Source organism: Palaemon carinicauda, chromosome 3, assembly GCF_036898095.1.
Source record: "Palaemon carinicauda isolate YSFRI2023 chromosome 3, ASM3689809v2, whole genome shotgun sequence".
NCBI lineage: Eukaryota > Metazoa > Arthropoda > Malacostraca > Decapoda > Palaemonidae > Palaemon > Palaemon carinicauda.
In genome coordinates, this window is record NC_090727.1 from 26,337,657 (window position 1) to 26,350,156 (window position 12,500).

The 12,500-nt window shown below is 33.4% G+C and overlaps 1 protein-coding gene across 1 annotated transcript in view; it reads right to left on the minus strand.

Annotated features, from left to right (window-relative positions):
- Positions 1-12,500, minus strand: part of LOC137631075 (uncharacterized protein DDB_G0283697-like) — a 47,248-nt gene that overhangs the window by 827 nt on the left and 33,921 nt on the right. The window contains exon 2 of the mRNA XM_068362685.1: positions 1-71. This exon is cut by the window's left edge and continues 827 nt beyond it. Within this exon, the coding sequence (XP_068218786.1) occupies positions 1-71 (71 nt within the window). The remainder of the gene's footprint in view (positions 72-12,500) is intronic.

The window sequence follows — 12,500 nt, forward strand, 5'->3', positions numbered from 1 at the left end:
CTTCTTCTTCTTTATTTGGAGCTTTGGGTTCAATGTTGGAGGAAGATTCTAACAAAATATATAAACTTTTTCTTCGGTATGGAAATGTGAAATTGATGTTGGACAAAACATCCAATTAGTTATATATTCCTTCTTCTTCATTTACTTAGCTTAAAAATCTATTTTTCTTCCTCATTCTTCTTTATTCTGGACAAAGCATCCAGTTAATTATATATCCCTTCTTCTCCATTTACTAAGTTTAAAAACCTATTCTTTCTTCTTCATTCTTCTTTATGCTGGACAAAACATTTACGAGGTTTAATAACCTATTCTTTCTTTTTCATTCTTCTTTATGTTGGACAAAGCATCCAGTGAAGTACCCTTCCTTTCATAGTGTAAATTTAATAACTATACTAAATGAAACCATTTGAGTCTTACAAAATCAAATTAAATATATATAAAAAAAACGAGTTTTACAGTTTCCAAAATTGGTAAATTTTCCTGACCAATATCTTATCATCACGTCTTAGGCTACTTGAAGTATGATAAAGTTATCTTACCGCAAAAGATATGTCTCAAAAGTTCTTCATAACTCTGAAATATTTTCTAGGATCATTTCACGCTTCACGTAAAGACTTCCCACACAGCCCTGCCCCCCCCCCCCCCCCTCCCCCAAAGGCAGCCCAAACACCAAAGTAGTCCCCGTGGACAGCAAACACTCGACGAATTTCTCATATCTGGTTAGTACGCAAGTATGTACACTTGTATTCTCACTACGCTCTGGAGATGTTTTGATACCGATTATAAAAAAAGAATAAACTATAGTCAATTTTTTTTAGCGAGGCATATTTGCACCGACTCGCAGCGGTGCCCTTTTAGCTCGGAAAAGTATCCTGATCGCTGATTGGTTGGACAAGATAATTCTAACCAATCAGCGATCAGGAAACTTTTCCGAGCTAAAAGAGCACCCCGCTGCGAGTCAGTGCAAATCTGCCTCGCTAAAAAAAATTGAATATAGTCATCTCTGTAAAATTATAAATTAACGTAATAAAAAGTAAAGTAAAATAAGAATAAAAAAAGGAAACAGTAGGTAAAAATAACGTAATAAAAAGAAAAGTAAAAAAAAGTCATCTATGTAAAATTAAAAATTAACGTAATAAAAAGTAAAGTAAAATAAGAATAAAAAAAGGAAACAGTAGGTAAAAATAACGTAATAAAAAGAAAAGTAAAAAAGAAAGTCATCTCTGTAAAATTAAAAATTAACGTAATAAAAAGTAAAGTAAAATAAGAATAAAAAAAGGAAACAGTAGGTAAAAATAACGTAATAAAAAGAAAAGTAAAAAAAAGTCATCTATGTAAAATTAAAAATTAACGTAATAAAAAGTAAAGTAAAATAAGAATAAAAAGGGAAACAGTAGGTAAAAATAACGTAATAAAAAGAAAAGTAAAAAAGAAAGTCATCTCTGTAAAATTAAAAATTAACATAATAAAAAGTAAAGTAAAACAAGAATAAAAAGGAAACAGTAGGTAAAAATAACGTAATAAAAATAAAAGTAAAAAAAAAAGTCATCTCTGTAAAATTAAAAATTAACGTAATAAAAAGTAAAGTAAAAATAAGAATAAAAAAAGGAAACAGTAGGTAAAAATAACGCAATAAAAAGAAAAGTAAAAAGAAATTAAACAAGGAAATAGTATGTAATCAGAGGAAGCTTTCAGTCAAAAGAAATATATTATCAATTCCAATATTCCTGATCTAGTGACATATAGATATCGAAGTCTGTAGACTAATCTAGCTAATGTTGATACCTATAATAAACATGGAAATAAATAAGGGAAAAACTAAGTAGCGAGAAGTTAGCGGAAGTTCCCAGTCTGAAGAAATACATACATAAGATTTCCTCGCTATATTCCTTATCCGGAGAGAGAGAGAGAGAGAGAGAGAGAGAGAGAGAGAGAGAGAGAGAGTAAATTGGATTTGGTTGCTGCCTTCAACTGGGCTCTTTTTCAATCTCCTTCAGCTTAAACCATTAAAGCGATGAGACGGTTATTGAGTAAAAGAAGAAGAAGAAGAAGAAGAAGAAAAAGAAACAACTACTGCCTCTCCTTCTCCTCCTCCTCCTCGTGTCTACCCCGGGTTAGAAGACGGCTATTCCGAATGGTTTTACTTAGGCAACACAAATGTTATTCCTTTAAGAGTTGAAAGGCCTCTCATGAATGGCAGGGGCAAGGGACAATGACCTTGCCCTAGAGACTTACCATATATACATATGATCAGCACCCAAGCTACCTCTCCACCCAAGCTAGGACCAAGGAGGGCCAGGCAATGGCTGCTAATGACTCAGCAGATAGACCTATGGGCTCCCCAAAACCCTCCACCCTTAGCTCACAAGGATGGTGAGGTTGCAGCAACCAAAGGGACTAACCAGTTTGAGCGGGACTCGAACCCCAGTCTGGCGTTCACCAGTCAGGGGGTTGACTACGATTTGAAATCTATCTGAGGTGAAAATTTCGTCAAAATCCATCGAGTAGTTTTTACGTAATCCTGTCCACAGACAGACACACATACAAGTAAATAAATAACCGACTCGATTTCATAACTTCCTTGGCGGAGGTGGTAATAATAATAATAATAATAATAATAATAATAATAATAAATGATAACAATATTAATAATAAAAGAACACTCAATAATAATAATAATAATAATGATAATAATAAAAGGGGTACACTTAATAATAATAATAATAATAATAATAATAATAATAATAATAATAAAAACAATAATAGTAATAATAATTATAATAGAAGTACACTTAATAATAATAATAATAATATAATAACAAAAATAATAAAAAAATACACTTAATAATAATAAAAATAACAACAATAATAAAAACAACAACAATAATAATAATAATAATAATAATAATAATAATAATAAAAGAAGTACACTTAATAATAACACTAATAATAATAATAATAATAATAATAATAATAATAATAATAATAATATCTTCAGGAAAAAAGGATGAAAAATTGAAATCAGAAATAATAACTTTAATCACTGAAGCGTAGTTCCAAATAATTTTTTTTCCAAAATATATCGAAATCTATGTGGAAAACTCTCATTATCAATCCGTTCGCATCACGAGCAGATATTTTATTGAAATCTGATAATTAACTTTTTTATTACGATTTTTCATATATTTACTTTATGAATTTTAATTATAATAGGGAGTAAAAAAGGAATATATTCCTCCAAATTTTTCCGTATGACTTTCGTTTGCTTTATTGGGTTCAAATTTACCTCAAAAAAACAACAACAGCAATTTATTCTCTCTCTCTCTCTCTCTCTCTCTCTCTCTCTCTCTCTATATATATATATATATATACACACACATATGTCTTACTTATAACTGTAATCGAACAGTTTAACATATTTTTTTTCAAAAAGGCCCATAAAAGAAGCAAAAGAAATATAAATAAATGGGCAAATGTGTTTTGGGTCGAAATATAGTGCTGTATTTATATTTCCTTTGTTACTTTTATGGGCCTTTTGAAAAACGCATATATATATATATATATATATGCATACACACATATATATATATATATATATACAATTTATCTCAGAAGGTTACTGACGAACTTAAATTGAATAGCTGTCACAAATCATGAAGATCATGAGAGAGAGAGAGAGAGAGAGAGAGAGAGAGAGAAATAAATGAAACTATACAAGAATTGTAATATGTGGGTCATCCAAAATGACGACTTTAGGCGAGAGAGAAAAGAAGAAAAACGTATAGCGAGGAAACGATACGAAAAACGTATAGCGAGGAAACGTTACGAAAAACGTTTTATAGCGAGAAAACGTTACGAAAAACGTATAGCGAGGAAACGTTACGAAAAACGTATAGCGAGAAAACGTTACGAAAAACGTTATAGCGAGAAAACGTTACGAAAAACGTTATAGCGAGAAAACGTTACGAAAAACGTATAGCGAGGAAACGTTACGAAAAAACGTCTTCCAATCTCTGCAGAGGGATTAATCCCAAGTGCTGAAATAGAGTGCAGTTCTCGAGGGCATAAATTCTCGCGAGATATATGGAGATTAAGAGAGTCCTCTTCCATGAAGGGCTATATTATTGGCTTCTCTTGCCAATGGTCTAGTGTGCAACACTGTTATAAATTTGTATGGAAAATTGGTAAAAGTCTGGCAACAATTATTCCAGTAATAATAATAATAATAATAATAATAATAATAATAATAATAATAATAATAATATTATTATTATTATTACTAGGCAAGTTATAACCCTAGTTGGAAAAGCAAGATGCTGTAAGCCCAAGGGCTCCAATAGGGAAAAATAGCCCAGTGAGGAAAGGAAATAAGGAAATAAATAAATGATAAGAATAAGCTAACAATAAATCATTCTAAAACAGTATCAACGTCAATAATAATAATAAGTAATAATAATAATATTAATAATAATAATAATAATAATAATAATATTATTATTATTATTATTACTAGCTACAACCCTAGTTGGGAAAGCAAGATGCTATAAGCCCAAGGGCTCCAATAGGGAAAAATAGCTCAGTGAGGAAAGGAAATAAGGAAATAAATAAATGATAAGAACAAGTTAACAATGAATCATTCAAAAACAGTAACGTCAAAAATAATAATAATAATAATAATGATAATAATGATAATAATAATAATAATATTATTATTATTAATACTAGCCAAGCTACAACCCTAGTTGGAAAAGCAAGATGCTATAAGCCCAATTGCTCCAATATGGAAAAATAGCCCAGTGAGGAAAGGAAATAAGGAAATAAATAAATGATACGAACAAGTTAACAATAAATCATTCTAAAACGGTAAAAACCTGAATAATAATAATAATAAAATAATACTAATAATAATAAAATAATAATAATAATAATAATAATAATAATAATAATAATATCTAATGTTTTAAAAACGGTTATATTGCCGTAAAAGAGTGATATTACGGTCACTAACCCGTAATATATAATAACAAAATAAGGTAAAATTACGGTCGCCTGTATTTTACTGAAATACGGCTGAGAACAGTATATCTTTACGGAGAATTTCCGATAAAAATTACGTTTTTTTTTTTACAGTAGGGAACTAAATCAAAGGCCATCAGTCATAAATATTTCATTTGGAATAAAAATATGAACTTGAGGGCAATCAGTAGAACGCAGATCTCCGTCACGGCAGCTTCTCGATCTTTTGCTCGACCTTGAACTTTGACCTAGGACTTTTAAAACTGAATCACTTCCACGTCTCAATATAACAATTAATTCTTGAAAGTTTCACTACTCAAATAAAATTGTGACCTCCGGCACGGACGCTTATTTCTCGACCTTTTGTTCGACCTTGACCTTTGACCTAGGAAGTTGTTCCCACAACAAACACACACACACACACACACACACACACACACAAAACAGACAAACATAACCTCTATTGCAACTTCGTTGGCTAAGATTATCGATGTATTGTGTTCATTGAATTAAGATCTAAATGGCTGTCCATCGTTATACATACATACATATATATGTATATATATATATATATATATGTGTGTGTGTGTGTGTGTGTGTATATAATATAAATATATATATATATATATATATATATGTATATATACATATATATAATATATAAACACACACACATATATATATATATATATATATAGATAGATAGATAGAATCAGTAATCTATCTACCAAGGCACTTCCCCCTCAATTTTAGGGGTAGTTAACATCAAATAAAAGAAATATAAATATTTTTTTCATGAAGATGTAGAAGAATTACGCTAATATTCAACATTAAACTTTTCATGTCCAATGAAAGTTTCTTCATTGTTAATATTCCTAATTTTAAAAAAAATGAAAATAAATCGAATAAATTACCTTGTAAATCCGTCTTCCAATCGGTTGTGTTAAATGAAATTACTTGGTCGCATTCAACTTAATTTTCAATAATAAATTAATTAACTGACCTCTGCCCTCCTTGTTCTAGTTTCCATGAGCCATCCCTTCAAATGACGTTGTAATCAAAATTTCACCCCACAAAAAAAAAAAAAAAAAAAAAAAAAAAAGGTCAGTCAGTTCAATTTTGTTGGTCTCCCTGCCAATGGGATCAAAATTCCACCCCATAAAAAAACCACACACACACACACACAAAAAAAGTCAGTTCAAATTTGTTGGTCTCCCTGCCAATGGGAATATTGAAAGTGGACGCTTCCCTTCTGATTAAGGAGGGACAGTACAGTTACATACACATGAATCTCTTTTCTCTCTCATGTTTAATTCACTGCTAAAGTGGGAACTTATATAGAAAACACTATGAGTGTTATTCAAATGTCATTGCAGTATCTCTTCAGCACCCAGTTACAATAAATTCTTAGCCTTCAATGTTAGAAGAGACTCTTTAGCTATGGTAAGCAGCTCTTCTAGGAGAAGGAGACTCCAAAATCAAACCATTGTTCTCTAGTCTTGGGTAGTGCCATAGCCTCTGTACCATGGCCTTCCACTGTCTTGGGGTAGAGTTCTCTTGCTTGAGGGTACACACGAGCACACTATTCTATCTCATTTGTTTTGTTAAAGTTTTTATAGTTTATATAAGCGATATTTATTTCAATGATGTTACTTATCTTAAAATATTCTATTTTTCCTTCTTTCCTTTCCTCACTGGGCTATTTTCCCTGTTGTAGCACCTCTGCTTTTCCAACTAGGGTTGTAACATAACAACTCTAAAACAAATATCGATATAAACTATAAAAACTTTAACAAAACAAGAGAAAGAGAAATGAGATAGAATAGTGTGCCCGAGTGTACCCCCAGGCAAGTGAACTCTAACCCAAGACAGTGGAAGACCATGGTACAGAGGCTAAGGAGTGTCCTTCTCCTAGAGGAGCTGTTTACCATAGCTAAAGAGTCTTCTACCCTTACCAAGAGGAAAGTGGCCACTGAACTATTACAATTACAAGACTAGAAAAAAATGGTTTGATTTGAGAGTGTCCTCTCCTAGTTCGATAACCCTATTCATTGTGACGCCAAAATACATACAACTATACTAGTAAACGACAGTTCACAATCTTCTGGGCAGAAAATCAGGTCGCTACAGTGACTCCCAAATTACCTGGGCACAAAATCTGGTCTCTACAGTGACTCCCAAATTACCTGGGCACAAAATCTGGTCTCTACAGTGACTCCCTATTACATGACCACAAAATCTGGTCTCTACAGTGACTCCCAAATTACCTGGGCACAAAATCCGGTCACTACAGTGACTCCCAATTACTTGGGCACAAAATCTGGTCCCTACAGTGACTCCCAAATTACCTGGGCACAAAATCCGGTCTCTACAGTGACTCCCAATTACTTGGGCACAAAATCTGGTCCCTACAGTGACTCCCAATTACTTGGGCACAAAATCTGGTTTCTACGGTGACTCCCAATTACTTGGGCAAAAAATATGATCTCTACATTGACTCCCAATTACTTGGCCACAAAATCTGGTCACTACATTGACTCCCAATTACTTGGGCACAAAATCTGGTCACCGCAGTGACTCCCAATAACTTGGGCACAAAATATGGTCACTACAGTGACTCCCAATTACTTGGGCACAAAATCTGATCTCTACAGTGACTTCCAATTACTTGGGCACAAAATCTGGTCACTACAGTGACACCCAATTACTTGGGCACAAAATCTGGTCTCTACAGTGACTTCCAATTACTTGGGCAAAAAATCTGGTCTCTAAAGTGACTCCCAATTACTTGGGCACAAAATCTGGTCCCTACAGTGACTTCCAATTACTTGGGCACAAAATCTGGTCCCTACAGTGACTCCCAATTACTTAGCCACAAAATCTGGTCTTTAGAATGACTCCCAATTACTTATCGTGATATATTTTGTCTCTATTTAGCCAAGCCGTGTACGAATGGGAGTGAAAAAAAAAAGTTCCTAATGAGAAAAGTTCTGGGATTGATGTTTAAAAGTTACTAAAATACAAATAAAAGAAGATATTTTATAATTTTATAATTATTGGTATTATGCTTTTTTTATTCCTTTTTTTTATCAAGCTTTCAACAAGAGATTGTTTCATTATTTTATATTTCAGGTGTTCGAGTCAGAAAAGTATGTTTTCTTAGGTGTGCCCCCCTCGCTCTCTCTCTCTCTCTCTCTCTCTCTCTCTCTCTCTCTCTCAGAACAAGATAATAAAACACAACACTACTTATAATTTTTTTCTCAGAAATTTGACATCCTATGAACAAAATGGAAACCTCTCTCTCTCTCTCTCTCTCTCTCTCTCTCTCTCTCTCTCCCCTAACAACATAATAACCAACACTACTTATAATTTTGTTTTCAGAAATTTTACAACCTATGTACAAAGCAGAAATGGAAACATCTCTCTCTCTCTCTCTCTCTCTCTCTCTCTCTCTCTCCCCCCCCCGAACAACAAAATATAACACTACTAATTTTGTTTTCAGAAATTTTGCAACCCATGTATAACCGAAATGGAAACATCTCTCTCTCTCTCTCTCTCTCTCTCTCTCTCTCTCTCTCACACACTCTCTCTCTCTCTCTCTCTCTCTCTCTCTCTCTCTCTCTCTCTCAGAACAACACAATAAAACACTACTTCTAATTTTGTTTTCAGAATTTTTGCAACCTATGTACAAACTTAACCGAAATGGAAACAGATCTCTCTCTCTCTCTCTCTCTCTCTCTCTCTCTCTCTCTCTCTCCGAACAACCTAATATAACATTACTAACTTTGTTTTCAGACACTTTACAACCAATAAACAAACATAACCGAAATTGAAACTGATACCTGACTTTTATTCATTCCACAGTTACGTTCATTCTTAACAAGGCCCAAACTCCATTGCAATAGGTTTTCACACATGATAATATTGAAACATTTTCAATTAATCATCGGAAGATTCCTCGTTTTTTTCTCCTTCCATTGACACAGATAGAAACACCTTCCAAATGAGAAAAGTTTTGCGACTGTCAATCACAGAGATGTGAATGAAACTAAAAATAGACTATGAAAAAATGTGATCGAGTCATTGAATGTTTTTTGCATATTCGAAGAGTTAAGATCTTTCATTATTGGTTTTAATATACAATATTCCGTCTAATACACTATTCGTCTAGTAGTTAACGACCTACATACTACTACTACTACGACTATTACTCATCAATGCTATTACTATCATTGTCATCGTCTCCATCATTTTCATCATTACAGAAAACAGATTGTGAGAGAGAGAGAGAGAGAGGAGGAGAGAGAGAGAGAGAGAGAGAGATGAATCAGGGGAACTTTACAATGAATTCTCTGTGATAGATAATATTTTCCTAGAATATTAGTCCCATGAAAGTTTATCATAGCATATTCAGCCATTTGAGAGAGAGAGAGAGAGAGAGAGAGAGAGAGACGGGGAGGTTAAATCATATAGGCGACTTAGGGATATTTATATAATATATATATATATATATATATATACATATGTATATATATATTACATATATATATATATATATAGAGAGAGAGAGAGAGAGAGAGAGAGAGAGAGAGAGAATAAACCTAATAATATTTTACTTGCAAGTAATAAACAAAAAACACACCTAAGAAGAAAAACTTGTCTGACTCGAATACCTGAAATATAAAATGATGAAACCCTCTCATGTTGAAAGCTTGATAAAAAAACAAAAACAAAAAAAAATATATAAAATAGATTATAATAAATTATCAAAACAATCAATGTAATTCGATTCTCTTTTTTACTACCTAACTTTTTTTCCATGCTTTCGTTCGTCGTTCGCCTCATTTCTATCGATTACTTTCATCTTTTATTTCATTTTTCTTTTAAATCCCTTTCCACTTAACTATTAAATCTAGTGGCAAATCCAGCCAGATTACTTTCGCCTTGCATGAGCTGAAGCAACTTCCAGTATAAAAGGATTGACAATTACTTTATCCAGCTGTGATTAACCTTTATAAAGGAGGATCGGTAGGAGATATGGCTTTCTATCCTTTAATGAGTTGTCCTGATATTGCATTAGAATCAATGTTCATTATTTGTTCTGTAGATAGATGAATAACAGGGAGTTATTCTGATATACATCAACAAAATTAAGGTTCACCATGTTGAATGATGTAGTATAGTTTGAACGTGTCTAACTGAATCAGAATATTGATTGCAACACAGACACACACGCAAACACACATAAACATATTTAATTATACAACCTATTACTGGATATAAATTGCTGAATAAATATTCATATATATATATATATATATATATATATATATATACACATATATATATACACACATATATATATACACATATATATATATATACATATATATATATATATATATATGTATATATATACTGTTTATATATGCCCATATATATATATATAAATATATATATATATATATATATATACTGTTTATATATGCATATTCATATATATATATATATATATATATATATATACATATATATATATATATAATCTAAATAAATAAATACTGTAAGATACATATATATGCAAACTTTAAAAGATTGCATAAAAACCTAGAATTTACTGCTTGAAGAATAACGTAGAGATTACAAAAAAAAAAAAATTTCGTTCAAGATCATAAAGACGTAACAAAACATATGACTCGTATCATTAAATCAATACAAAATCTATCACGTAAAGAAAAACTTCACATTAGAAAATAATACAAAATAAAAATAAGAATTCTTAAAAAAAAAAATCTGACACATATAATTCCTGCTGAAGAAATGCCATTAATCTCATGAAAAGAAATGTAGTGTATAAAGTCATTAATCTTCGGAGATATATGGAGAATACGAAGAGCCCCCCTCCCCCCCCTGCCCAAACGCCCCCCCCTCCCCCCTACCCCGCCAAAGGCTCTCCCGGCCAGGCCCCCAAATTTCCCCAAGAAGAACTTTGCGTATATCCATCACCATCAATATTTTATTTTCCAGGAAATACCGTCAATGTGGGTCAGATTATATTCGAGGAACGCAGGCATCTCAATTTCCCCTCGTAAAAAAAAAGGGGAGAGGCAAACTCACTCGGCTTACATTCCCCTCATTGGAATCATTCAAAAATATTCACCCTCGACTCTTTTCATTTGGTGGATTATTCAGGTGTGTGTGTATATTCAGCAAAGGAAAGCGACGGATTAGAAACTTTATTTGCATCCTGTTTCAGAAAGAGCAGTGATGTAGGACGCCCTATGCATTATAGGATAGTCTATGTATTATGGAAGAGGGTGCGACGGAATAATACGTGGCTGCAACCAGGACGAAGATGGCAATTGACAATAAATCCTTCCTACCCCATCCGACTCCCCCATAAATCCCTAGTCAATTTATGTATTAAATCCTTTCTATAATGGATATCTGATACTCACTTAATACCCTACAAGAAATAAATTCACCAACGCATGACAAAGTGACGTCGAAATATATATCTACATTAAATTTTTGTTTAAAGGTTTAAAGGTCACTCATGAATGGCAGAGACAAAGGACAGTGACATTACCCTATCGAGCAGGACAATGCACTAGAGACTTACCCCTAATTAATATGATCAGCACCCAAGCCCCTCCCCACACAAGCTAGGACCAATGATGTTTAAAGGTTTAAAGGCAGTTCATGAATGGCAGAGGCAAGGGACACTGATATTGCCCTATCGAGCAGGACAATGCCCTAGAGACTAACCATATATATACATATGATCAGCGCCCATGCCCCCTTCTCCACCCAAGCTGGGACCAAGGAGGTTTAAATATTTAAAGGCCGCTCATGAATGGCAGAGGCAAGGGACAGTGACATGGCTCTATCAAGCAGGACAATGCTCTAGAAGCTGACCATATATACATATGATCCACCCAAGCTAGGACCAAGGAAGGGCCAAGCAATGGCTGCTGATGACTCAGCATATAGACCTTGAGGGTTCCCCCAAACACCCCATCCCTAGCTCACAAGGATGGTAAAGTCGCAGCGACCAAATGAATTAACGACTTTGAGCGGGACTCGAACCCTAGTCTGGCGATCATCAGTCAGGGCTGTTACCACATCAGCCACCACAACAAGGATGGCGACGTTGCAGCGAATAGAAGAAACTAAGGAGTTTGACCGGGATTCGAACCCCAGTCTGGCGAGTACCAGTCAGGGACGTTACCACATCGGCCAACACAACCCTGGCCGTTGTTTAACAAGGAATACAGGGAATACAATTAAGAGTACAAGGGCAAAGGACATGTTGGGCTCTTAGGTGTTGTTAACACATTTTATGTTTCGTGTGTAAGCTGAAAACGAAGCCCTAATGCTGTTAACACATTATGTGTTTCGTGTGTAAGCTGAAAACGAAGCCCTAATAATATTCAGCCTAGTTAAAATCCCGAGTCATTTAGATGAATAATTTCTTTTATAGA